This window comes from Lissotriton vulgaris, chromosome 3_1 (assembly GCF_964263255.1).
Source record: "Lissotriton vulgaris chromosome 3_1, aLisVul1.2, whole genome shotgun sequence".
Classification (NCBI taxonomy): domain Eukaryota; kingdom Metazoa; phylum Chordata; class Amphibia; order Caudata; family Salamandridae; genus Lissotriton; species Lissotriton vulgaris.
The window spans coordinates 151,724,789-151,751,711 of record NC_141689.1 but is presented as its reverse complement, the minus strand read 5'-3'; the positions used below and the strand labels follow the sequence as shown (position 1 = coordinate 151,751,711).

At 46.4% G+C, this 26,923-nt stretch overlaps 1 protein-coding gene across 1 annotated transcript in view; it reads right to left on the bottom strand.

Moving 5' to 3' along the window:
• CIMIP2B (ciliary microtubule inner protein 2B) overlaps positions 1 to 26,923 on the bottom strand; it is a 95,609-nt gene that overhangs the window by 28,376 nt on the left and 40,310 nt on the right. The window contains exons 2-3 of the mRNA XM_086962888.1: positions 9,332 to 9,567; positions 4,598 to 4,773 (exon numbers count right to left, since the gene is read on the bottom strand). Coding sequence (XP_086819014.1) covers positions 4,598 to 4,773; positions 9,332 to 9,567 — 412 coding nt within the window. The remainder of the gene's footprint in view (positions 1 to 4,597; positions 4,774 to 9,331; positions 9,568 to 26,923) is intronic.

Below are 26,923 nucleotides of genomic sequence, written 5' to 3'. Positions count from 1 at the left end.
CGGACAGCCCATGCACGGCTCCTGTCTTCCTTAGCGTTGCCTGGTCCTCACAGCTGCAGGGACATGGTCACTGTAGACTCTTCAGAACCTTCCGACACCTGTGGGCATTGTGCTTCCATGCCTCTTAGTCACCTCCGAGTGGCATAGACTCTGTACCCTCTGCTTGCCGGCTCTTCACTTCCAGAATCTACCCTTGGATTCCAGCACCATATTCTCCAGAGACATCTTCAAAGTCTCCATTGCTGCCAACGGCAGGTTCCGACGTCACTTCAACCCTATAAACCCTGCTTCCCTGGTGCAGGTTACCTGGTTCCTGGGACATCCACGTGTCGGGTGGTTCTCCAAAAGTCTGTCTTCGAAAGAGTTTTTTTGCGGTCCTCTGCGAAGGGTCCTTCTTCATTCAAACTGAAACCAAGACTACTCCATTAACTTCCTTTGGGCACGCAGCTGTGTTTCCACTCTACACACAGCCTCCGTGGGGTTCCTAGGTACTTACCTTGGGTGGGTCCTTATATCCCCAGCTCCTCTGAGTCTTCTGATCCAAGTCCTGTTCTACTTTGCAGTTTGCATTCCACTTTCTTAATATTAGGTGTGGACTCCCCCTAGAGATCAGTGTATATTTGAGCTACTTACCTGAATCTTGCAAATTATTCTTGTGTATTGTGTTTATATCACTGGGTAGGAGCAATACCAATGTGTTAGTGATAGTGTGTGTAATAAATAAGATTTATTTATATAAAACCTGTGGTTTCTTTTATTCTCATCTGAAGGCTGCTCTCCACAGCTTCCACTTTGAGAGCTCTTAACGCATTAACCGCGCCGGTTTTACCGCCGCGGTGCGGGCGTTCTAGTTGGTGGGCGGGGCTCCGTCGGCCATTGGCAGCACTAGCGAGGTACTGCTCCGGTTGGCTAATGGCCGATGGGAGCACGCAAGAGGTTAAAGGTTTTCAAAGACCACTAAAATCACCATAATGGTTGTCTGGATTAGTGCAAGGAGCATCACTTAAATAAGTGTGCACCACATACTAAGCCAGCCTCCTACTCCTCCAATTTATATTTAGAAGACGCCTTGACTATTGATCACTGATACGCTTCCAACTTTTGACCTAGTGCCTAGGATTAAGCTCTGGGAAGTCTTGCTGGATCTGGGTATGCCCAAAGAGCAGGTGGCGCTGCTCATCAATCTGCATTCAAACACCTATGCCAAAGTTAGATGGGGTGGACCAGGGGAGGTCACTGATAGTTTCAAAGTTGCCAAAGGGGTTAGACAAGGGTGTGTGTTGGCCCCCACCCTTTTCTCTTTGTTTATTAATGGGGTGACAAAGTATTTCTCTAATTTTTCAACTGACGCCCCCTCCCTTGCTGGAAGAAAAATCCCCCTCCTCATGTTCGCAGACGACACTCTTATTATTTCCAAAACGAGGCAGGGCCTTCAGTCCTCACTGGCACGTTTTGAGTGTTTCTGTAGCGAGCATGAGTTAGAGGTGAATGTACGCAAGACCAAATTTATGGTTCTGCGAGGCCCCAAGGCCGTGAAGGCCAAGGTGTTGATGAGCGGAGCTATTTTGGATCAAACGGAGGTCTTTACATACTTGGGAGTTACATTAAGTGAGAACCTGAGCTGGAAACCCCAACTGGATCTTATGACCCTGAAACATGTTCAACGTGGGGGAGCCCTATTGAAGGAGCATGCAAAATCTCTCACTAAACCTCTGGCACCTTTGGTAAAAATATATGGCTCCAAGATAATTCCTGCAATTATCTATGGTGCAGAATTGTGGGGGTATAGTGATTTATCTTCCTTGAGGGTGGCTCAGAATAAGTTCCTCAGATTGGCAACTGGACTTCCACAATCATCACCTAGCTTACCCCTGCAGCTTGATCTAGGTGGTAAATCTATCGAGGATGTAGCACGGTATAGACCACTGGCGTTTTGGCGACGTCTGTGGACTACCCCCAAATTATCCTTGTTTGCTGAGGCCATCCTTGATGTGAGGGGGCTTGAAGGGGCCCATAGGGTACCCTGGTTCTCTCATCTTAGGAGGCTTTTGAAAAACCTGCGCTTGGATGTGTTGTGGGCAGATCCAGCTCGCGCTACGTTTCCATCAAAAAAGGCTCTCAAAGATATTTACTGGCACTGGATCGCTGAGAGGAGATCTACCATGGTTGTCGGCCCAACAATGTCATTGGAATTTTTGGCTGTTAAGGACTTCCCTAGATACGAAGACTATTGGGACTTAATAACCAAACCGAAAGATCGCGAATTGTATCACCAACTGCGAGTAGGTTCGCTACCTGTGCGGAGGCTTACGCACTCCTGGTCGACTGGAGGCAGCGATAAGTGCCCCTTCTGTGTAACAGCTGTAGAGAATATTGAACATCTTTTCTTCTGTTGTCCTATGTATTCGTTACCCAGAAGAGTCTGGCTTCTACCAGTATGCCGTTTATTGGGCACTAGATCTGCTGTAGCAGCGACTAGGATTTTAAAAACTGATACTTCTGCCCCTATCGTTGTTGGTGTAGCAAAATATGTGAGTTGGGCATGGTCACTCCGTACTCGGAACCTTGGTAAATGAAGTTCCCTTTGTACTCATTTTTATGTGTTTTTTAGCTGCAACTTAGTATTGCTCTTGTAGTCAGGGGTTCTTTCACATCATTGTTTAAATTTAATACTCTTTTTTAACTTGGTTTTAAACTGTAAAAACGTATTTATTATCTTATATGTCAACTTGTATGAACTATACTTTTATGTATTTTGTCTTTTATGATGTAAATCGAATAAAGACCTCTTTGACCTGACCTGCTTCCAACTCAAGCAGTGAGCTCTTTCCTTCTCTGGATGGATAATGTTGTAATTGCAGATTTTGTGTTAATTTGTAATCCAGATTTTGTAACCCAGTCATACAACGGATAGGACTCATTCTAACCTGAAAACAGACAGCATTTTCAATAAGATCATTCCATACTACAAAGGTTTAGTCCCTGTGATAAGGTTCTATTAGATACCGAGCACTCACCGTGGTGCAGATTCTACATGAACAGTTTGCACCCTCTCTTCCCTTCTATTCTCAGATAATGCTGACATAATAATTCCTGCGTTACTCATGCCATAGAGAATTTTGTGCAAATAAAATCAATCATTTTCACACAACGACGATCAATCTGGAAATGGTTCATTGGTGAGCTCAGAAATCCAAAATCAACACCTAGTGGAGCAGCTGTGAGCCAATCGATACTAACATTTATTAGAGCTCGATTAGAATATACAAGTGACTTTTAAATTTCATTCCATGCTTTTATGCTTGTGTTTCTATATTCTCATATTGACCCACCACGAAGCAAAAGAATAAGCATGATGATGGAATAGGTTTCTTTGGTCATCTGCGTGAGCTCAGGAAAACTGGATAGAGCGTTAAGTCCCAGCAAGACACCTTATCGTTTTTGATCTGCGCTGCTCCTAACATTACTAATGGATTAGTAAGTTATTACACCATGCATAGCATGGCGTAGAATGTTAATAGCATCGTACAAGGAAGTAGAGACTCGACCACACGCTATACTCGATAGTGAGACACCTACTACTTTCCTACTTTATCCTACTCGGATGAATGGATTCGGTAAGACCACACAGAACTCCTAACTGTTTCTCCTGATTAGAATAAATGACTGAACAAGACCATGCAGCACTCCCATCTGTTTCACCTACTCAGATGACTCAACAGCACTGCTTACCACTCCAACCTGTTCCCCCTGCTCAATTGAAAGGGATCGAGAAAATGAAATTTAATTTAATTGAACGTACAGCATTTCTAAAGCGCAAACATTACCCTGTGGGTATCTTGGCACTAAAATGGTCAATATCCACACAACACTCCTACCTGTTTCTCCTGCTCAAGCAAGATAACTTGAGGGACACTTAAACGTCTTGTGCCTTACCATACCCAAATGAGACAAGACCACCCCGCACTCCCAACTGCTTCTCATACTTGGATGATTGGATTTAATAAGACCCCTCAGCGCTTCTACTGGTTTCTCTTCCTCGTGTTATCAAACTCAACTAGACCCCAGAACACTCCTCCCTGTTTCTACTGCTCAGCTGAGAGGACTCGCAATGATCATCCATCAATCCTACCGGCTTGTCCTGCTCTGTTCAAAAGACTCGGGTATGCCACACAGCACTACTCCTACCTGTGTTCAATGCTCAGTTAATAAACTCAACAAAGACACACTGCAACCCTACCTGGATCTTCTGTTCAGGCGACCGGACTCACACAAAGACCACACAGCACTCTTATACTTTTCTCCTGCTCTCTTGAAAAGACTCATGAGTACCACACAACACTCCTACATGTTTATCTTGCTCAGTTGAAAGACTCACAAAGCCCACACAGCAGTTCTATCTGATTCTTCTGCTCAGATCAAGAGGCACAGCACTCCTAGCAGTCAATCCCGCTTAAGAAAAGTACTCAACAGGAGCACAGAGCCCTCCTAGCTGTTTCTGCTGCTCAGATGAAAGGGCTCAGCTTCACCACACAACACTCCTGCCAGTTTCTCGCACTCAAAGATAGAACTCAACAAGACCACAGAGCGCTCCTACCTGCTTCTCCTGCTGGGTGTGCGGCTCCCACTTTCCTGACTGCAGAGCATTGGTCAACGCCATCTCCTGCTCCTGGGAAGCCATCCTGAGCTGCTCCAGCTCAAAGTCTGTGAGGGCATCCCTGCTGGTCTCCATGTAGGTCTTGGCGAAATAGTTCTGGGATCTGGGGATGAACCCTGAGAGCAGGAACGGTTCCAGCCCATAGGGAGTACAACAGAAAATGAAACCTTAGGTTAGTTACCAGGAACCAGAGAGAAGTTAAACATTTACGCCCTTAGTGATTCCTATAACTGGTCGATTTACTAATGTCAAAGGCCCTACACTAGGTCACAAGTGGTGCCATAAGGTGCTCAATATTGAGCACATTACACTGAAATATGACTGTGTGGCTGATGTTAGAGAGTAGAGTGGGTGGAGGTTCTCTGGCATACTTAGTAAGCACTGAGAGAGGCACAGTAACAAAGCTGCTCTTTCTCCCTATTGTCCATGCTTTTGTAAGTCACAGAAAGGGTAAACACGTGTTAATGCAGGTACCAGGTGTGTTGTGAAAGGCTGTGGCCTCATTTATTTTACCAAAACAATCGCACATGAGGGGAAATAGAGTGATGACAAACGAATCACTCGACTCTGTTGTTAGAACACATGGGGCTTGTTGCATGTGAAAACATACACTTCATAAAGGTAAATATACACATGTGGATCTCCTCATGTGTAGGTCTACTCCTATGTGTAACTCCCCACTCTTTTGCTATTCACTATTTGCAGGTGGAAATGCATACCTAGGTGTAGACCTACATGTCTTATCCCCCTTAAATGAGGAGGTGTCGCCCCCTATAATAAAATGTACAAATGTAAAGTTACTCCAGGTAACTTTACACCTGCTGGAGGAGATCCCCGCCTCCAGGGTGGAGAGCTCTCTATGGCAAAGTTTCGGTGAATGTAAATAAATTAATCATTTTGAAAAACTGGATGCATTTTACCATTGGCAATGGACTACTAACTCTGTCGTGAGTTTAACACAAAGAGCGATGTTGTCAGTGCACTGTATTTTGTGAATACATAACTGTGACCAGAGTGTTTTGTCTGTGTCCCTTGAGCGGAGGCCTACTGGCCCACTTTATGTACAGCTCCACTTCCAGGCACGTTCCCAGTTTCTAGGGCTGACTCTTAGGTACATGCCGCGCCTGAATATGTGTGTGCGTAGCCTGTGGGGTGCATGCAGGGTGTATCTGTGAGTCAACCAGAGTAATAGAAGCATGTGGAATCCACTTTGGGTCCCCCCAGGTCTGACCTTCCCACAAGTTCAAGGTGTTATTTTCCCCGACAGCAGAGTGTATTGCCGACATTCCTGAAGCTGGAGGCAGGAGACCTAGACACTGAAGTCAGTGGAGAGGAGACAAGGATACTTTAGACATTTAAATAGGCCTTTTACTTGGCAGGGATATGTTGATACTTCTTCCTGAACAATTCCACTTGCTGGATGGTGGGAAAGAGGCGTGGGACTGCATACTCTATTGGGCGAGATTAGGAGAACCTTTAGGTCTCATCTTTCCTTGATTTAATCTTTGAGTTGTCTGATGACAGCTGTGTACAGAAAGCTCACACCTCTCTGTGCCGCTGTTAGGTACTCCTTGGCTGAAAGCGACTCTACTGTGAGAAGCATCACTCTACTCAAAGCCTGGCTCTGGAGAGCCTGGAGAGGATACTAGAGCTGAGAAGCACTTTAAACTAGTTCTGCAGCTACCGGCAGTGGATACACATCTCTTGTCTCCCCACTTGGTATTCTAGTTCCAAGTCCTCTCTGGACAAGGAAAGAGGTGCCCGCAGGATACTTAGAGGACTGATGCGGACCCGGAGCTGGGATCTGCTTGACAGCCAGCATCGCAGAATTGGGGCACTCCACCTGCTCTGGATCTCTCACTGGAAGACTTGTGAACCTGCCCTAAAGTGCGCAGAAGCCCGCCTGTCTGTCTGCAAAGAGAGGCAAGGGTCGTAGGAGTCTCTGTCCTGTCCAGGAGGAGTAAGATGTAGCATGTCCTGATGTCTGTGGAGGACCCATAAGAGAAGGACTGAGGAGTGTGATCTGTGGGTCCCGGTGCCTGCAAGCCGGCAGTCTCACCGCACTGGACACGGTGGGAACCGCAAACATTTACAACTTGATTGGCGAGGTCCAGTCAATGCCAGAGTAACAGGCATGTATGTGGCTGCATCTGATGAGAAACAATCAGCCTATATATGGCCGCATCAGCTGAGAATAACGGACCTGTCCTGGCTGCATCCACTCAGAGTATTCTACCGGTGCATGGCTGCTGCTACCTGGTTACATCTAAGCGGTAAACAGAGGATAAAGGATCCACCAGCTGTGACCACAACAACCCACCGCTGCCTACCTAACGCCTGACGGGCACAGTGCCAGTGAGGGCCCAGCAGACATAGTGGGGTGAATGAACGAAGCTGCCAAATGGTGCGTCACCTCCCAGGAGCGAGGGTGCAAACACATAGGTGAGAGTGCGCCAGGCAGAGGCACCAATTCAATGAGGACTGATCCACGAGGAGAGGTAAAACTAACAAGCATTTGCAATGCAATAGGTCTTGCCTTTGGGACCTTTTACGTTTTTAGCTGTGAAGCACAGTATACTGGGTAAAGCGATTCTGGCAGTTTACTGACATCTGCTGATCGTTTTCTATCAAGACAGTTAACCCCTTCGGTGCTCATGACAGCTCCACACCATCATGATTCATGGTAGGCGTGTGCACAAGATGTCATGGAGCTGTCATGCCGCTGTCGCTCCTCCCACGCAGCACTAATTCCCCGCCTGTGCTGGAGAATTAATGAGTGGGCGGGGCTGTGACGGCACCAAGCCGTCATGAGCACACGCCGCCCGTGAGGCCTGACAGCGTGGAGCCGCCATGAGCGTTGAAGCACCACGCCCACCCCCTAGCCCGCCCGCGCCGCAACGGAATTCGTGGTGAAGGGAAGGGGTTAAATATAGGCAGTTGCTAGGAAAAAAGTAGTCCCTAAGCAAAAGCCAGGAGCAATGCTCCAAATCTCACACAAAGTACATATAACAGATCTTCTAGGCATGCTGTCAACGCTCAACCTCCAAACTGAGACATTGTAATAACTTTAGGAGACGTAACAGCAACTGAGCCATAATCAGCTAATTAATACATCTTAGCTGAAATGGGGGAACCAATCTGGACCAAGATAAATGATTGGGAGAGATGGCAGGATTGTACAGAACTGCCTGATAGCGCCCAATGAGGCTAGAAGTGTGTCAAACGTAGTTTTGTACGAACGAAAGAAGTTTTCCTTCTTAAAAGAGAAGCTTTAGTTTGGAAAAAAAACGCGCGGCAGTGAACCTTTGCCGGTCGGAGTTTTGTCCTGTCCTTGAGCACGACACATTATACGCTTTGGTTTCTAATTTTACAAATCTTAAAGCCTCTACTTCGCTACTATCTTCATTAACAGTATGAGATATACATCAAGATTCTATAGGATACCTTTCCCTTTCTTGCTCGGGTTTATACCCTGTAGCACCTACTGGACCATTTTTCGCCCTGAAGAAGCCTGCAAGGGTGAAACGCGTCGGCTGTTTTGCATTCTTCACCTACATGAATTTACACTATGAATAAAAGCATTGACAACACCATCTGAAAAATGTACCTCGGTCATTGTGTTCCCTTTCTTTGTTATATGGACCAATCCTAAGACTATGGTTTAGATGTCTCTGTATATGTGCCTCTCTTATCTCTGTTTTCACATGCTATATTGAGGACCACCAACGGTGGCTGGTCTTTAGAGGTGGGCCTTATACTTGAGTCTCTTTTTTTTAGGAAACAATAACTACGATTCCAATACACTTTTGCATAAACACTAGTAGTGGTGGGCCTTATATACCCTGCCACTGTGGGTCAGTGTGTCAGAAGTAAAAGAGAAGCACGCGACTGGACATTCCTTTATTGTGTTGTTGTGTGATTGTGGAGCTCTGATGTCAAGCCCCCCCACATTACCTCCCTGAGAAGCCTGTGACTGCTTGCGATTACTGCCCCATAGGGTCCAGCAATCAAGGGGCTGTACCTAGCCATGTGTACAGAGCCATAAATGTACGCACCCAGAATCAGAAGCAAATGACCTCAACCCTGCCTCTTGAGGACTAATGGTCCTGCCTGCCCTGTGGCGGTGCTTTCAATGGAATGATAGAAATGCTGGTAATCACTGTCCAGAGTACCTGCTTGCTACTTAAAAGTGCCAGTACCCTTCCATTAAAAGTATTGTAACAGTGTTGAAAAGTGCAGGCACTCTCTCTTTCAAATTAAAGAAGTGCAGGTACACAGTACCGGTAGTACCTGCTGATTGAAAGCACTGCCCGTGGCCTTCCAATGGAGTCTGATACCTCACGTCTTCATTTAATTTTGCATAAGAGTCTGGTATCAAAACGTGCTAAGGCATGTAACATAAGAAGAGGCTGGATTTTAGGAGCAGAGGCCCTGTTCTTTGCAGTGCAACTTAAGCTGCCTCTGAGGATGGATCATGGTATTTGTAAAATAAAGGAGCGTTTTTCGTCCAGGATAGGGGCAAATATTTGTTTTCGTGGAAAAGGACAAGTAATGCAGGAACTGACTCGGTGTCTCCTTTCTCGTGGTATGTTTCTGGTGTCGGAGGTGATGAGACCACACAATTTGTCTGAAGAGTACGTGTGGCCACGAGAGGTGACGTGCCCACGCCCTTACCTGTGTACCCCGGGATCATGCTGAAGCTCAGCTTCCGATCCCCCAGCCGGTGCCGTCTGCTCCTCGGCAGCTGATGGAAGGAGCTCGCGCCCTCATCCTTCCGGGGAGGCGGGTACGTGGCCTGCAGCACCAGCTGTGTGGAGTGTTTGACGTCAGGGCTGGTGAGTAGCTGTGACGTCAGCTTGCCGTATGTCTTCCCCAGGTGGTACTTGTACTGGGGGCAGAAGCCCCCATACCTACGTCACAAGGAGACAGCACAGTGTGAGTACCCCTTCTTAAACTTTATTTTCAGCCATAGTTAGCTTTCTACAGTATTCAAAACATACATGTAAAGAAACACATATCAGACACACATACAATTGGTTCCCGTCTACGACCATTGACACTTCACCTGTACTGTCTGACTTAGGTACAACATTAATACCGCAAAGGACTAACCCCTGTGCTCCGAATTGATTTATTCAAGCTTCTTAGAGCCCAGCAGCTGTCTCAGCCTTGTATATCATTGGTGCAGCAGGTGCAGTGGCACCGGAGCCATGGCCTTTGCGATGTCCACTCCTCATGTATCAAAGTCCTTTACAATCTACCTGTTTGCATTGGAACCCATGGCACCCTTGCTGTACATCCGGGTTGGCAAGGGTAAGTGAAATCACGCAGCCCCAGAAAAATGTAATGAAATTATGCATTGACAGTGAAATGGGGTTTGCCGGTATCTCGTGAGACCTTTTTCAGATATGCTCGCACTTCACATAAAAGTCTTGCGAGATACCGGCGGAAGAATGCTTCGCCCGTTAAATGTCTCGCGGTGAGATATTTTCCACGTGAACCCTTCTCCAGCATGTAGAACACTTTTCACAATTTGGAAATTCAAAGTTTTGAGAAATTTGGCACATTTCATTTAACGGAAAATTTAGGAACTACGTGTATTTCGGCAGAATAATTAAAATTCAAATAAAAATGTTTTATGTTGTCAGGTTGCATCAGCCGGCCTGGTATTATGTTAACTCTTTAAATCCAGGGGAGTCTGATTGGGGCCGAGCTCTGTCTTTACTCTTCAGGAGAGAGCATGGGGGTGCAGGGGAGAAGGGAGGAATGCAGAAGAGAGAAGAAAGGGTAAAAGAGGAAGGAGAGGAAAGGAAAAAGTGACAGAATGGGAGAAGGGGATAATGATGAAAGAGAAAGGTGATAAGGACGACCAAAAGAGAGCAGAATAAGAGAAAGGGGCCAGGAATAAGGATGTCAGGGGGAGAAGAGAGGTAGATAAGTACAAAGGGAAGAGGGGATTGAAGAGAGTGATGTGTTTTATCTAGGAACCCGATTCAATATTGTGACTTTATGCCCCTATACGGCTATAATCAATAATATCCCTATAATGGCATAATAATCAGAGCCATATTTCAGTAAATCGCCCCTGCAGTCCAAGACACGGCAGAAGCTACTTCCTTAGATTCCTAGAGAGCACACCGAGTTCTTTCGACACACCAAACCTCCAGCAACCTGGGAAAGCCCCGCTTGCTTTGTTTTGATTTGTAATAGAACTCCTCCGAGCACTGTAAGAACGGCCAGTTCTTAGTGACATCTTTATTGACGTCTTATGTCCAAACCTTACGTCAAACTTGGCACCTTTCAGGTATAAATATACCAACATTGCCTTAAGCAAACACACAGTGGTGATTCTGGAGCAGAGCAGCTAATCTACTTTCCGAGAGCCCTGCAGAAGCGAGAAGCCCATGGACGCTGCCCCTCCTCTTTGACGCGCTGAGAAAGACGCTGTCTTTTCTCCTGCCGAGAAAATCCAGCTCCGGCGTTTCCAGCCTACCCTTGCGGATGACTGAGATATCGGGTCCTGAGAGGGAGATACCAGACCTCCTACATTCTATTCCCAAGGTACAGTGCTGACTAAACCCTTAGAGAGAATTCTTGAACAGATCCTTGGCAACAAACCTACTTAACTTAAACTGCTACTTACTTACTCCTTCCCACGTATTAGGCTTAGGTCAGGTACACCGGGGTATGCGTATTTTAGAAGCACCAGTTGAGCACGTTATCCTTTGTATATATGTATATATGTTTTATCCATTTTAAAGTGTCTTATGGCTAAGAAACCATATCAATGCTTTTACAGTATTATTTCATAATACTCCTTTTACTGTACGTACTTTACTTTATAATAAGTATTGCAATTGTGGCAATTCATTTCTCTTGCATGAGAAGGAAGACTGCTCAATAAATAATACCTTCTATTGAAAACGCCCGTCTCTCTATTCTCTGCACCCTGGTGAAATTAAATATGCACAACTGACTCAGTGAAATAGCTGTCAATTGTTTCACACGACTCTAGAGATTGACTTTTATTCTGAGGGAGAAAAAGTTGTCATGTTTATGCGGTTGTCGGAAGCTGAATCCCTTCTTATCTGAGCCAGAGAAGCTGATCACTTCCTATTCAGTCAAGAAAGTTTCCAGTGAACTCTGCAGAATCTGCGAACCCCTTCCCAGGACTCCACAACCCCCCTGGGGGTCGCGCCCCACAGATTGAAGACCGCTGGCCTAGAGGCCCATTGGAATCAATGCCGTTTTGCATTTCTATTTTTTGGAATTCGCAATTTGTTGAAGCATTGCAGAGTGCAGTTCCTGGCATTGGGCTGAGGGTGCTCACGGCGGAGGCCGAGTTCACACCGAGGTGTGAAAAACATCAACGCCTCATTAACAAGTAAAAGGTCTTTTAAAGTTCTGTCAAGTACTTGGGTGTGACTGTGTGTGTGTCCCTGAAGCTGTTTCAGCCGGGCTCACATACACGAGCTGGGGGGTGGGGGGGGGGGGGGGCTGGGGGAGTGGCTGTAGTGTAGCCCTTTGAGTTCAATGGATGTTGTGCACCTGGAGGTGTGGGTCCTGTGACACGTCCCCCGCCCCCAGCAGGGAGACACAGAGATGCCCTCCCATGAGTGGGAAAGATGAATGAAGACGACACAGAGAGATACTGATCCCCCCCCCCCCCCCCATGAGAGAGGCACAGAAAAGGTGGGTGGATGAATGATGGGTGGATGAATGGATGAAAGGCTGAAGGATGGATGGATGTGTGAAAAGGTGGGTGGATGAATGATGAGTGGATGGATGAATGAAAGGGTGGATGGATGAATGATGGATGTATGGATGGAAGGATGAAAGGGTGGATGGATGAAGGATAGGTTGGTGAAGGATAGATGTATGGATGGAAGAATGAAAGGGTGGACGGAAGAATGGATGGATGCAAGGGTGCAGAGGGGGGTCCAAAGGACCCCCCCCTGCACCCCTGAAATGTATTTTAAAGTGCATGTTTCATACACACATATCCTAAGGACATGTGTGTCTGTAACATGACACTTTCCAAAATGCATTTTTGTGTTTTTTTAAAGAATTTCGCAAATTAACACGAGGGTCAACCTCGTGTTAATTTGCACTTCCTATTTCAAAATTCGCATTTTTAAAAAAATGGATGCATTGCATTTAAGGAATCGCACAAATGCGATTCCTTAAATGCATTCGCATTTTTAGGAAATGCAAAAAAAAGCGAATTTTGAAAAATTGTTTCATGCATCCCAAAAACGTATTTAGGAAGCGCAAACGGCCGAATTTACCGATTCGCACCGTTTGCACTTCCTAAATAGGTTGATGTATGTGCCCCTTTGAACCCAGTTCTGCAACTCATTATTGTTAGATTTGATGCAGAAATGCGAATCGCACACTATTAGTGTCGGGAATTCACCTTCTGCATTTTCAAGCGCCATCTTTAAAGATCTGATTTCAGCTCGCTGAGTCGAACAGTTTCTCAGTGATTCAGTTTTTGTTATTTTCGGTCTGAATTTACCGCAGATCCAGCGACCTTTGACAATCACACAGGCTGCATTGTAGGATTTATCATCTACATTGTAATGCTGTACAAATCTGTCTGTATAGATTATATAAAAGAGTATTGTTGGAGAGGCAGAATTACGATTGGCAGAGGATATTCTTCTTCATTTTTTAAATCATTCAGTTTTTTCATGTTCGGGACATAATAGTATGTCACTTTTTCTGTATCAAGAGAATTTTCCCACTGTATCCATTTTGGATCTAGTGCCACTGTTTTTAGATTCACTGGGCTGAATAGCGCCTCGAAGGCTGATTCTGCTGTGAAAACAGTTATTCCTTTTCCTTGTGCTTGGGCTTGTTCTCTTTCTACAGCAGTTTGAACTGCCTTTACAGTATTTTCTGTAAGACTGAATGTTTTTTCAGCTTCTGTGTACAAAAGTGATTTGTAAGCTATTGGTGCCGTATCTCCCTCATTAGAGGTCATGGTACGTGAATCCGCATCTTCCTGGGATGACTCGGATTACAAGGTTGTGTGTATTGTCGCGTGTTTCTAATCTTGTTTTAGCTAACATGTCTGTTTGCAGTGATCTCAAAATTTCTGTGTGTTTTGGAGTCCAATTGATTGGTTTAAAATCAGGTTTTATTAATTCATAGAGAGGTTTAACCCTCTCTGCATAATTTAGAATGTAAGTTCTTCCGAAATTCAGGAAGCCTGGAATCGATTGTAAATTTGTCAGCGTTTTTGGTGCTTGGAGTACAGCGCACTTCTCTAAAAAGTTGTCTGCTAGGCTTTTGCCTTCACTTGATAATTCGTATCCTAAAAATAGGACTAGATGGGCAATTCGTGACTTTTTAAAGTTGAATTTGTAACCCTCTGCTGCGAACCCAAGTATTATGGTGTTCACCCTTTTCAAGTGAGTATCCAAGTCGTCGTCTGTGAGATAGATGTCATCGACATAAGATAATGCCTCTGGTGGATGGATGTATGTATGGATGGGAGGATGAAAGGGTGGATGGATGAAGGATGGATGTATGTATGTATGGATGGCAGGATGAAAGGGTGGATGGATGTATGGATGGATAAAAGGCTGCATGGATGAATGATGCATGGATGGATGTGTGAAAAGGTGGGGGGATGAATGATGGGTGGATGGATGAAAGGGTGGGTGGATGGATGTATAGATGAAAGGGTGGATGGATGTATGGATGGGAGGATGAAAGGGTAGATGGATGAAGGATGGATGTTTGGATGAGAGAATGAAAGGGTGGATGGATGAAGGATGGATGTATGGATGGGAGGATGAAAGGGTGGATGGATGTATGAATGGATAAAAGGTTGCATGGATGAATGATGGATGGATGTGTGAAAAGGTGGGTGGATGAATGATGGGTGGATGGAAGGAAGGGTGGATGGGTAAAGGATGGGTGAATGGATGGATGATGGATGTATGGATGGATGGATGTGTTAAAAGGTGGGTGGATGAATGATGAGTGGATGGATGAATGAAAGGGTGGATGGATGAATGATGGATGTATGGATGGAAGGATGAAAGGGTGGATAGATGAAGGATAGATTGGTGAAGGATAGATGTATGGATGGAAGAATGAAAGGGTGGACAGATGAAGGATGGATGGATGAAAGGGTGGATGGATGAATGATGTATGGATGGATGTGTGAAAAGGTGGGGGGATGAATGATGGGTAGATGGATGGATGAAAGGGTGGGTGGGATGGATGGATGAAAGGGTGGATAGGTGAAGGATGGATGTATGGATGGGAGGATGAAAGGGTGGGTGGATAAAGGGTGGGAAGATGAAAGGGTGGATGGATGTATGAATGGATAAAAGGTTGCATGGATGAATGATGGATGGATGTGTGAAAAGGTGGGCGGATGAATGATGGGTAGATGGAAGGAAAGGTGGATGGTTAAAAGATGGATGTATGGATGGAAGGATGAAAGGGTGGATGGATGAGGGATGTATGTATGGATGGAAGGATGAAAGGGTGGGTGGATGAATGATGGAGGGATGTGATGAGGTCAAACAGGCGCATTTATGGTTGTCAAAAGTTGATGATGAGGAGTACCAGTTTCTAGAAACTTTTGTCGGAAGGGTGTCCTTACGCCTAAAAAGATTTTACAAGGGGGTCTCGGCATCAAAAAGTTTGAAGACCTCTGCTCTAGGCCCATAGGAATCAATGTAATGCCATTCCTTAATTGCGATTCGTAATTAAGGAATCGCAAATTCCGAAAATTAAGAAATCCTAAAAAAAATTAGGATTTCTTGATGCATAGGATTTTGCAATTCCTAAATTGCAATTCCTTAATTTTCGCAATTTAGGAAATGCAAATTCCTACAATGATGCATGTGCCCCAAAATGATTACAAAGACGACACAGGTGCCACAATCAAGCATAAAATACTTTGGAAACAGGTAGTTCTTTTACAGAAAGAACTACAAAAGACTCACGTGATACACACTCTGAGTCATCAACGTGATGGTGTTCACGTTGCAGGGAATTCATTGGCTGATACAGCCAGAGCGGAAGCAACTAAACCGGCTTCCGTAGCCACAAAAAAGCATTCAGACAAATACATAGACGAAGAAACCATGCTGGCGGTAAAAACTTCTTCAAAAGGCAACTGTGCAGCACTACCCGTGAACTATCCACTCAATTATACATACACAATTGACGCAAACTCTGTTCCTTTTGCTCGAATAGGAGACGCACACATGGGTGAAGGTCCAAGGCACAAACAGTTGAAGGAATCTCTGACAGAATTACAATCAGAATACTGGTGGCCGGGGATCAGCCTGCAACATTATAAATTTGCGAAGAGCTGTCCAGACTGCAACAGAGACCGCAGTAACGAGCCAACCGGAGTATTGCCATGGCCATTTCTGTAGTTAGCATAAGGCTATCTATACATAAAATCCAGCGTCCTATTAATTCCTTTTAAGACTAAAATCACTTAAGAATGTGGCCCCAGCGCTCGGCTGATGCCAGAACTGTTATAAAAGATTTGCGAGTCTTTATCGGCACATACGCAATTGCCATGTTTCATTCTGACCAGGGTCCTGCTTTTAGCTCTCGAGCTTATAAGGAGGCCATGACCAGCATGGGCATTGGGTTGCGGTACTCTTGTCCCTTCCATCCTGAGGGAAACGGGGTTGTGGAAAGAAAAAATCGAGACATAAAGCAATCTATAACTTCACCTGATTCACCTGATAGCCTCTGAGGCGGAAGCCGGAGGTGTTTGTAACTCGCTCGCTTTTAAAAAAAATTGTCACTTATTAACTTGTATCACTGCTTTTAAAGCACACAAACGCTCTGTCTTACCTACTGGAAGCGCTGCTGACACGCGCTAATCCAGCTCATCAGCCTCGGGGAATCGCCATTACCGAGAGCACGCCAAAGGCGAAGCCACGCCCCCTGCGAGGCCACGCCCACCGACCAAGCCTATAAACGCTCTTCTAGCGCACCGTCCCCATTCACCTGATAGCCTCTGAGGCGGAAGCCGGAGGTGTTTGTAACTCGCTCGCTTTTAAAAAAAATTGTCACTTATTAACTTGTATCACTGCTTTTAAAGCACACAAACGCTCTGTCTTACCTACTGGAAGCGCTGCTGACACGCGCTAATCCAGCTCATCAGCCTCGGGGAATCGCCATTACCGAGAGCACGCCAAAGGCGAAGCCACGCCCCCTGCGAGGCCACGCCCACCGACCAAGCCTATAAACGCTCTTCTAGCGCACCGTCCCCATTCACCTGATAGCCTCTGAGGCGGAAGCCGGAGGTGTTTGTAACTCGCTCGCTTTTAAAAAAAATTGTCACTTATTAACTTGTATCACTGCTTTTAAAGCACACAAACGCTCTGTCTTACCTACTGGAAGCGCTGCTGACACGCGCTAATCCAGCTCATCAGCCTCGGGGAATCGCCATTACCGAGAGCACGCCAAAGGCGAAGCCACGCCCCCTGCGAGGCCACGCCCACCGACCAAGCCTATAAACGCTCTTCTAGCGCACCGTCCCCATTCACCTGATAGCCTCTGAGGCGGAAGCCGGAGGTGTTTGTAACTCGCTCGCTTTTAAAAAAAATTGTCACTTATTAACTTGTATCACTGCTTTTAAAGCACACAAACGCTCTGTCTTACCTACTGGAAGCGCTGCTGACACGCGCTAATCCAGCTCATCAGCCTCGGGGAATCGCCATTACCGAGAGCACGCCAAAGGCGAAGCCACGCCCCCTGCGAGGCCACGCCCACCGACCAAGCCTATAAACGCTCTTCTAGCGCACCGTCCCCATTCACCTGATAGCCTCTGAGGCGGAAGCCGGAGGTGTTTGTAACTCGCTCGCTTTTAAAAAAAATTGTCACTTATTAACTTGTATCACTGCTCTTAAAGCACACAAACGCTCTGTCTTACCTACTGGAAGCGCTGCTGACACGCGCTAATCCAGCTCATCAGCCTCGGGGAATCGCCATTACCGAGAGCACGCCAAAGGCGAAGCCACGCCCCCTGCGAGGCCACGCCCACCGACCAAGCCTATAAACGCTCTTCTAGCGCACCGTCCCCATTCACCTGATAGCCTCTGAGGCGGAAGCCGGAGGTGTTTGTAACTCGCTCGCTTTTAAAAAAAATTGTCACTTATTAACTTGTATCACTGCTTTTAAAGCACACAAACGCTCTGTCTTACCTACTGGAAGCGCTGCTGACACGCGCTAATCCAGCTCATCAGCCTCGGGGAATCGCCATTACCGAGAGCACGCCAAAGGCGAAGCCACGCCCCCTGCGAGGCCACGGCCACCGACCAAGCCTATAAACGCTCTTCTAGCGCACCGTCCCCATTCACCTGATAGCCTCTGAGGCGGAAGCCGGAGGTGTTTGTAACTCGCTCGCTTTTAAAAAAAATTGTCACTTATTAACTTGTATCACTGCTTTTAAAGCACACAAACGCTCTGTCTTACCTACTGGAAGCGCTGCTGACACGCGCTAATCCAGCTCATCAGCCTCGGGGAATCGCCATTACCGAGAGCACGCCAAAGGCGAAGCCACGCCCCCTGCGAGGCCACGCCCACCGACCAAGCCTATAAACGCTCTTCTAGCGCACCGTCCCCATTCACCTGATAGCCTCTGAGGCGGAAGCCGGAGGTGTTTGTAACTCGCTCGCTTTTAAAAAAAATTGTCACTTATTAACTTGTATCACTGCTTTTAAAGCACACAAACGCTCTGTCTTACCTACTGGAAGCGCTGCTGACACGCGCTAATCCAGCTCATCAGCCTCGGGGAATCGCCATTACCGAGAGCACGCCAAAGGCGAAGCCACGCCCCCTGCGAGGCCACGCCCACTAACTTCTAGCACAAATGTGTCGACCCCCCCAGCGCAGCGGACGAGCGCAGCGGGAGCGCCGTTTGCGCGCCGAAGGCGCGCCTAAGGCAAGCCCGTCTGCGCCCGTCCGCGCACGACCGGGCCTAGGGCCAGACCCCTTGGCTGTCAGAGCCTCCGCCAAAACCACATATTCCCGCCGTGACCTCTTAAGCCTCAGGCCTTCCCCCGCCCCCTCATGCAGATATATCCATGATATGGATGGACCCTTTGTCAGCTGCACGAACTGCCAGCCAGCCCAGCTTCAAATCCCGACACGAGTACTGAAGCATGCAACTCTCAAACTTGCCTCATTGAACTGTCGCTCTCTCCCTAAACACGCGACACCAATCCACCACCTTATAGAAGACTACGAGATTGATATTCTCTTCCTAACGGAAACGTGGCTCACCCCACATTCTGACTCGGACATAGTGTTAGCCACACCTCAGGGATTCCTCATCCAGTCCCTCCCTCGACCACTTGGCAGAGGGGGAGGCATCGCCATTATTTACCGTGACTCCTTCACCTGCAACGCCAGCGATGCACAAATCCCATACTCGGAAAGTCTTCAATTCTCAATTAAACTCGACCCTACGAACTCCCTTTCAGGGATCCTAGTCTACCGTCCCCCCGGCCACCCCGGCTCTTTTCCCAATGCCCTCCTAGACATGGTAGCAACACAGGCTCACTCCGCCACGAACTTCATCTTAGTGGGAGACCTGAACATCCACTTTGAAGACACTTCAGATTCTGGAGTAGTCGACCTGATCTCCGAACTAGCGGCCTCGGACCTCCGTCTCATTAACTCAGGAGCCACCCACATCAAAGGCCACCTGCTGGACCCAGTGTTCACCAGCACCCCCGCGATGCAAGAAATAGACTCCATTCCCCTTCCCTGGACGGACCACTTCCTGGTCCTATTCTAACTCCCAGGACCCCTCAAGAAACCTCAGAAACCTCCCTCCTTCACTAAAGGCAGGACTTGGTCCAAACTACCTATTGAAGAATGGGCCAACACCCTGATATCTACCACCCCGATTCTCGACAATATCCCGGACAACGCCGATAGCAACTTCAGAAATTGGATCACGACCTCCCTTGACTCTGTGCTCCCACTCAGAATGCGCGAAGATAAGACCAACAACATCGGCTCTGCTCCGTGGTACACCCCAGAACTTCGCCAGCTCCGCAAAAACTGTAAAAGAGCTGAACGGCTTTGGAGAAAAGACTGGCACAACGCCAGCAAAGAGGCATACCACTCCTCAGTCAAAACCTATAAAACCGCAATCAAGCTCTCCAAAGCCTCTCACTATGATACCCGGATAAAGGAAGCATCCAATTCCTCTAGGGAATCCTATCTCATTGTGAAGGAGCTTCTGAAAGTTCCCATCGCTTCCTCGCCCACCACCCCTCAGGTAGATAGAAGTAATGACCTAGCCTCATACTTCAACAACAAAATTGCCCGCATCCTCACATCCCTCCCTCCCCCCAGCTCCCCTTCCCGCAGAAACACTATTCAGCCCCCCGATGAGACGGGAATACGTCCCCAACTCGAGACATTCAAGCCGATAACGCCCAACGAGGTGGAAACGACATTGAATAAAATAAAAAGTGGATCTCCTTTAGACCCTGCACCTCTGAGATTCCTTAAAAACGTGGCCCCCGCTATCACCCCTACAATCACGGAGCTTATCAACTGCTCACTTGCTCAGGGATCAGTCCCCCACAGCTGGAAAAATGCAGTGGTGAAGGCACTCCTTAAAAAACCTCAGCTCGACCCAACTGATATGGCAAACTACCGGCCCATATCACTCCTCCCAGGGATTAGCAAGATCACCGAGAAACTGGTGAATAGTCAACTCTCCAGATTTCTCGAGACTAATAACATCTTGCGGCAATCCCAAACCGGGTTCCGTCCGGGACACGGCACAGACACCGCCCTGCTGCTTGCCGTCATCGAGGAAGCAAGGCGCATTCTAGACTCAGGGGGATCAGTGGCAGTGATCCTCCTGGATCTGAGTGCCGCCTTTGACACGGTTAATCACCGTGTCCTTCTTCACCGACTGGCTACAGCAGGGCTCACCGGGATGGCACTCAAATGGATAGAGTCCTTTCTCACTGGACGCACGTTCCAGGTTTGGGACGGCGAATTCCACTCGGCCACACTCCCACTCACCAGCGGGGTCCCTCAGGGCTCCTCACTGAGCCCCACACTTTTTAATGTGTACATGGCCCCCTTGGAAGATGTGGTAACACCATACGGGATAAAAATCGTGAGCTACGCTGACGACACACAATTGGTCGTCTCCCTCTCCCAACTGGACGACCACCCAGACAAATTACCAAACTGTCTCACCGAAATTCACGGGTGGATGTGTGAATCGTCATTAAAACTCAACGGTTCCAAAACCGAGGTGATGCTCATGGGCAAACAATGGGCGACCATCCCCCCGGCAATTTGGCCAGACGTGTTCGGGGAAATCCCCACCCCGAAACACGAAATCAAGACCCTCGGAGTCTGGCTAGAACCCGCCCTCTCAATGAAGACCCAAGCGGCTAAAACCGCCGGAACCTGTCTTGGGCTTCTGCGAACTGTTCGCAAAATTCTCCCCCTCCTACCGCCCGTGTCTAGGAAACTACTTGTACAGGGCCTCATATTGTCTCGGCTAGACTACAGCAACTTGGTCTACCTAGGTGCGCCGGAAGCCACCTTAGCGAGACTACAAAGAACCCAGAACGCTGCAGCCCGCCTAATCATGAGCGTACCTCCTAGAGTATCCGCTAAACCCGCCATCAAGGCGCTGCACTGGCTGCCAGTCCGCCAAAGGGTGGAGTTCAAGGCCATGTGCACGGCCCATAAACTAATCAATGGATCGGGACCTGCGATCCTTAGGGGCCTGGTCACCCCCTACTTTGCACCAAGGGCCCTACGGTCGGAGAACGAGCACCTGGCCAACATCCCTAAATTCAAGAGAACACGCACTGGAGGCCGACGTTTCTCTGTCAAAGCGTCCACTGGTTGGAATTCTCTCCCACGCTCCCTCAGACTGGAGCCCAACCACCTGATATTCAGGAAAAAACTTAAAACCCTTCTATTCCCTAAATAAACCCTCCACCTCTCCCCCCCCTCAGTAGGACTCATTGTTAACAGCGCGGGGATGCCCTCGGGTCACCAGGCGCTATACAAATTGCTAAATAAATAAAATAAATAAATAAAAATAACGGCAAAGGTATTAGGTTTGGGTGATGGGTGGGTCAAGCATTTAACAAGTGTCCGACGTAGTCTTAATAATCTGCCAAGAAATTCTCTAAAAGGTTTCAGCCCATACGAACTATTGTTCGGAACTAGAATATATGTTCAGGACTTAGATAGTCATGCTTCAGTGGTAGAAGATAAGAAAAAATGCTTTGACATCAAAGAACGTTTGGCTGTTTTACAGGACTTAAATGAAACAAGAAAAGCCCTGAGCAACATAAAGTTAAAACAGCAGTCAACAACCACTGAAGACACACTACCTGTCCCAGCAAGACCTGTCTGGATTCCAAAGATTGGGGATCTGGTCAGAGAGAAAATAGCGGTGAAGAAGGAATTTGGGCCTCTTACAGAAAAGCAGTACCTGTCTCAGCAATCAACGGAACAAGATCAGTTGTACTACCGCCCCTTGCTGGTAAAAAGGAGAACTGAGTTGTATCCATCGACCTGGTAAAACCACAATCATGTGGCCAATAATAAGTAGTAGGCCCAGTGGACTCCCAAGAAATAGCAGAATACCAAAATTTGCTACAATCCAAGAGGTTCAAACTGAGAGACTAATCACATTTGATAAACCTGCAGTGAATAAAAAAGGACTATGCAGAAATGCCATGGAACTTGTGCCTCTTGAAACCCAAATTGAAACAGTTTGTCAAGAAACACTAGTCTACAATGATGTAGCATCAGAATGTGCTAATGAAAGGCAAATTGAAAAAACAATTCCACCAATTGACAGAACTGCACCTGGCTACTTCATCAATTTCGATACTTTTCTGAAGATCAAAGCGAGCCTGTAGTAACGCCAGCAACAAAGACTTTTAAGGACAAAGCAATAGTACTCTTTCATCAACTCAAAGAAACCTATCTCATTTCTCCATGGTTAGAATTTTGGATTGTGCTAGGGGTATTTTTCCTCCTGCTTTGGCTCATCATGGTACTTTGTTTGGGAAAATTCATTGAGGGAAAATACAGTACAATGGACACAGCAAGTCAGAACATCAACTTAGTTCTGAAGCCACACAAGTCATCTCACATCGAGAAAAGAGAACTATCATCAGTGAATGTCACAGCCATTCCAATACCCGGCGGGGGAGTTTGGGACAAAACAGATTACGAAATATATGGACCGGTCGAACTCTTGAAATATCCTCATCAGTTTAAGGTTTCATTAAGTGACTTTGTAAAACCAAGTACATTCTCTGATGATTGGGACTTTGAAAGCATAAATAATATGATGTCAGATTTAGTTATGTCAGCAAAATTTACAGAACATGATTATTTGCAAGGTTCATCGAATTATGAACAGATGTTTTGCTATACCCATTATGCAGCCCACTATTTACATAAATCTGCTCAACCTAGAAATGTTTTTAAATATAATCAATGGGAACATTGTGCAACTCCACCTCAAAGCAGTTCAAAAACATTCTATGAGAAATTCCAATACTTCTCAGGGTTTAACACAAGTGATGCAGAAACATTTTATTATAAACTGTTAGATAAAACAGAGACAAAAACCATGCCGACAAATACAAAATTGATCTATTCGGAAACATTTTATGAAAAAATGATTACATTTGGTTTTGATTTCTGGAAAAATAACATTGAAACAAAAACCATCTAGGGTACAAAAGAATGGCAGGTACAAGGCCTAGAAGCGTTGTTTTGAGCCTGCATGATACCAGAACAAATAATGTTCTTGAAGACACCATTCAACATACTACCTGTTTTGGCCTAGCCAAAATCAAAGACTTAAACAAACCGTCTATTCCAAAGCCAATTCCTGATAACACAACCACAGATATTGAGATAGACGTATCCAAAATTTTACATCAAAATAGAACACATCCTGATTGGAAAAAGTGGTTAATCTGGCCAACAGACACAAATAAATGTCAAGATAGATTCCTGAACAAAATACAGGGGTCAAAAATGACCAGACCAGACCCTAGATACTCCCAGAGACAACATCCAGGGATAGTAAGAACATACAGTGTAGGGAAACTATGCCTTGAATGGATACAAACATCCACACTGGCACAAATTAAGCAACACTTGTCTTTACTTAAAGATGGTGCTGACTTGCGCGATTTCATAATGGGACCACGCAAACAGCGTCAAAAACGTTTCATAGCGGCCAGTATATACGCTGCTTACAACGAGGCATGGAAAGTGACTCAAATTGAGACAGCAGAGAAAATACGAGAAATTGATCGTATTAATTTGGAAAAATCACTTTCTGTTGTGGACAACGGGTTAATGACTCTGTCCTCCAGAATATATTCACTGGACAGTATTGTATCATCTGCTATGGATATAATAGATCAGGACTTGCTAATGTTACAACATGGTCAGTCCCAATTACGTTCTATTGTACAGCTAGGCTGGACGTTGCAAAACCTGCGTTCAGGCTATGTGCCTTGGCCTTTAATCAACACAACATCATTGTTCTCTATCTTTAACCTTACTGATAAACAAATCAGTTTGGCACAGAAAGGAGCAGACTATACGATTCTGAGCATTGAAAAACTTGAGAGATTACCATTGACAATGTCAGAAAGACCTGTCATTGAATGGATAATACACGGGATTATCACAATTCCGATAACAACTTTCAAATTTAAAAAATGCCAAGAGTATATACCAGCAGGCCAGTATGAAAGGTTGGGTAAAGGGTACATTAAGTCATCATGGAAATTACCTTATACACACACATGTTATAGTGACAAAAACCAGAATGTATTTGTTAGTGGTTATAATTGTAAACAATCACTAAGCGGTATAATTCTGTGCCAAGGTATTAATTTACATGGGGCCTGTGAGGGGGACTTCAAATAACCTTTCATGCCACCAGCACGGCACACCTGCAACACAGATAGAGCCATTCTTTAGACAACTTTCTAACGGGAGTTACATTCTAATAACGGACCACAGCTGTTGTGGCACGGTGCCAGGGAAAGCATATCTCGTAAGCGTTAGTTCCATGGTCACTTGCTGTATGCAAGCATTGTATCCTAATGGCCCTGGAGACTCAGAGGCGACGGTTTGGCCTCTGTTGAATATCTCTTCTATACGAATTGATACTTTAAGCAGAATGAAGTCTGTGCTTTTACAGACAACAGTATTTACAACAAGGGGTGGTGAGGGACAGAGTCTCTGAATTAAGCAGAAAGCTCTCACCCAGTCAAGAGATCAGGGCTAGATCCAACACCGTTTTTTAGCTCACTGCACCATCCCAGTTTCAGAACCTGGCTGTATGCAAATTAGTCTGTTCCTGTCCCAGTGCATGATGGGAACAGGGCAAACCAAACTACAAAAGCCAATTCTTACACTGGGAAGGAAACAAACTCCCGGGGACCGGTTTCTGGCATTACAGCCGTCTTCGGCCCGGTTTGCTTGAATCCTGATGGTGCAATGAGCAAGGGTCTCACATCTGAGAATACCCTTCCACGCTTAGGGTGGACAAAAATATTTACAACAAGGGGTGGTGAGGGACAGAGTCTCTGAATTAAGCAGAAAGCTCTCACCCAGTCAAGAGATCAGGGCTAGATCCAACACCGTTTTTTAGCTCACTGCACCATCCCAGTTTCAGAACCTGGCTGTATGCAAATTAGTCTGTTCCTGTCCCAGTGCATGATGGGAACAGGGCAAACCAAACTACAAAAGCCAATTCTTACACTGGGAAGGAAACAAACTCCCGGGGACCGGTTTCTGGCATTACAGCCGTCTTCGGCCCGGTTTGCTTCAATCCTGATGGTGCAATGAGCAAGGGTCTCACATCTGAGAATACCCTTCCACGCTTAGGGTGGACAAAAATATTTACAACAAGGGGTGGTGAGGGACAGAGTCTCTGAATTAAGCAGAAAGCTCTCACCCAGTCAAGAGATCAGGGCTAGATCCAACACCGTTTTTTAGCTCACTGCACCATCCCAGTTTCAGAACCTGGCTGTATGCAAATTAGTCTGTTCCTGTCCCAGTGCATGATGGGAACAGGGCAAACCAAACTACAAAAGCCAATTCTTACACTGGGAAGGAAACAAACTCCCGGGGACCGGTTTCTGGCATTACAGCCGTCTTCGGCCCGGTTTGCTTGAATCCTGATGGTGCAATGAGCAAGGGTCTCACATCTGAGAATACCCTTCCACGCTTAGGGTGGACAAAAATATTTACAACAAGGGGTGGTGAGGGACAGAGTCTCTGAATTAAGCAGAAAGCTCTCACCCAGTCAAGAGATCAGGGCTAGATCCAACACCGTTTTTTAGCTCACTGCACCATCCCAGTTTCAGAACCTGGCTGTATGCAAATTAGTCTGTTCCTGTCCCAGTGCATGATGGGAACAGGGCAAACCAAACTACAAAAGCCAATTCTTACACTGGGAAGGAAACAAACTCCCGGGGACCGGTTTCTGGCATTACAGCCGTCTTCGGCCCGGTTTGCTTGAATCCTGATGGTGCAATGAGCAAGGGTCTCACATCTGAGAATACCCTTCCACGCTTAGGGTGGACAAAAATATTTACAACAAGGGGTGGTGAGGGACAGAGTCTCTGAATTAAGCAGAAAGCTCTCACCCAGTCAAGAGATCAGGGCTAGATCCAACACCGTTTTTTAGCTCACTGCACCATCCCAGTTTCAGAACCTGGCTGTATGCAAATTAGTCTGTTCCTGTCCCAGTGCATGATGGGAACAGGGCAAACCAAACTACAAAAGCCAATTCTTACACTGGGAAGGAAACAAACTCCCGGGGACCGGTTTCTGGCATTTCAGCCGTCTTCGGCCCGGTTTGCTTGAATCCTGATGGTGCAATGAGCAAGGGTCTCACATCTGAGAATACCCTTCCACTGTAGCTTGTCTCCTTTCTGGTGAAGAATTGGCTTGGTAGTTTAGTCTGCCCTGTTCCCATGATGCACTGGGCCAGGGACAGACTGATTTGCATATAGCCAGGTTCTGAGCTGGGATGGTGCAGTGAGATAAATAACGGTGATGGATCAAGCCCTGATCTTTGGACTGGGTAAGAGTGGTCTGCTTAATTCAGACACTCTGTTCATCACCACCCCCTTTTCTGAATCGTTTACAGACAACAGTGCCCATCACGTCATCAAAAGAAACGTATGATCTTCAAGTTGCAAGGACAACGGCAGAGATACA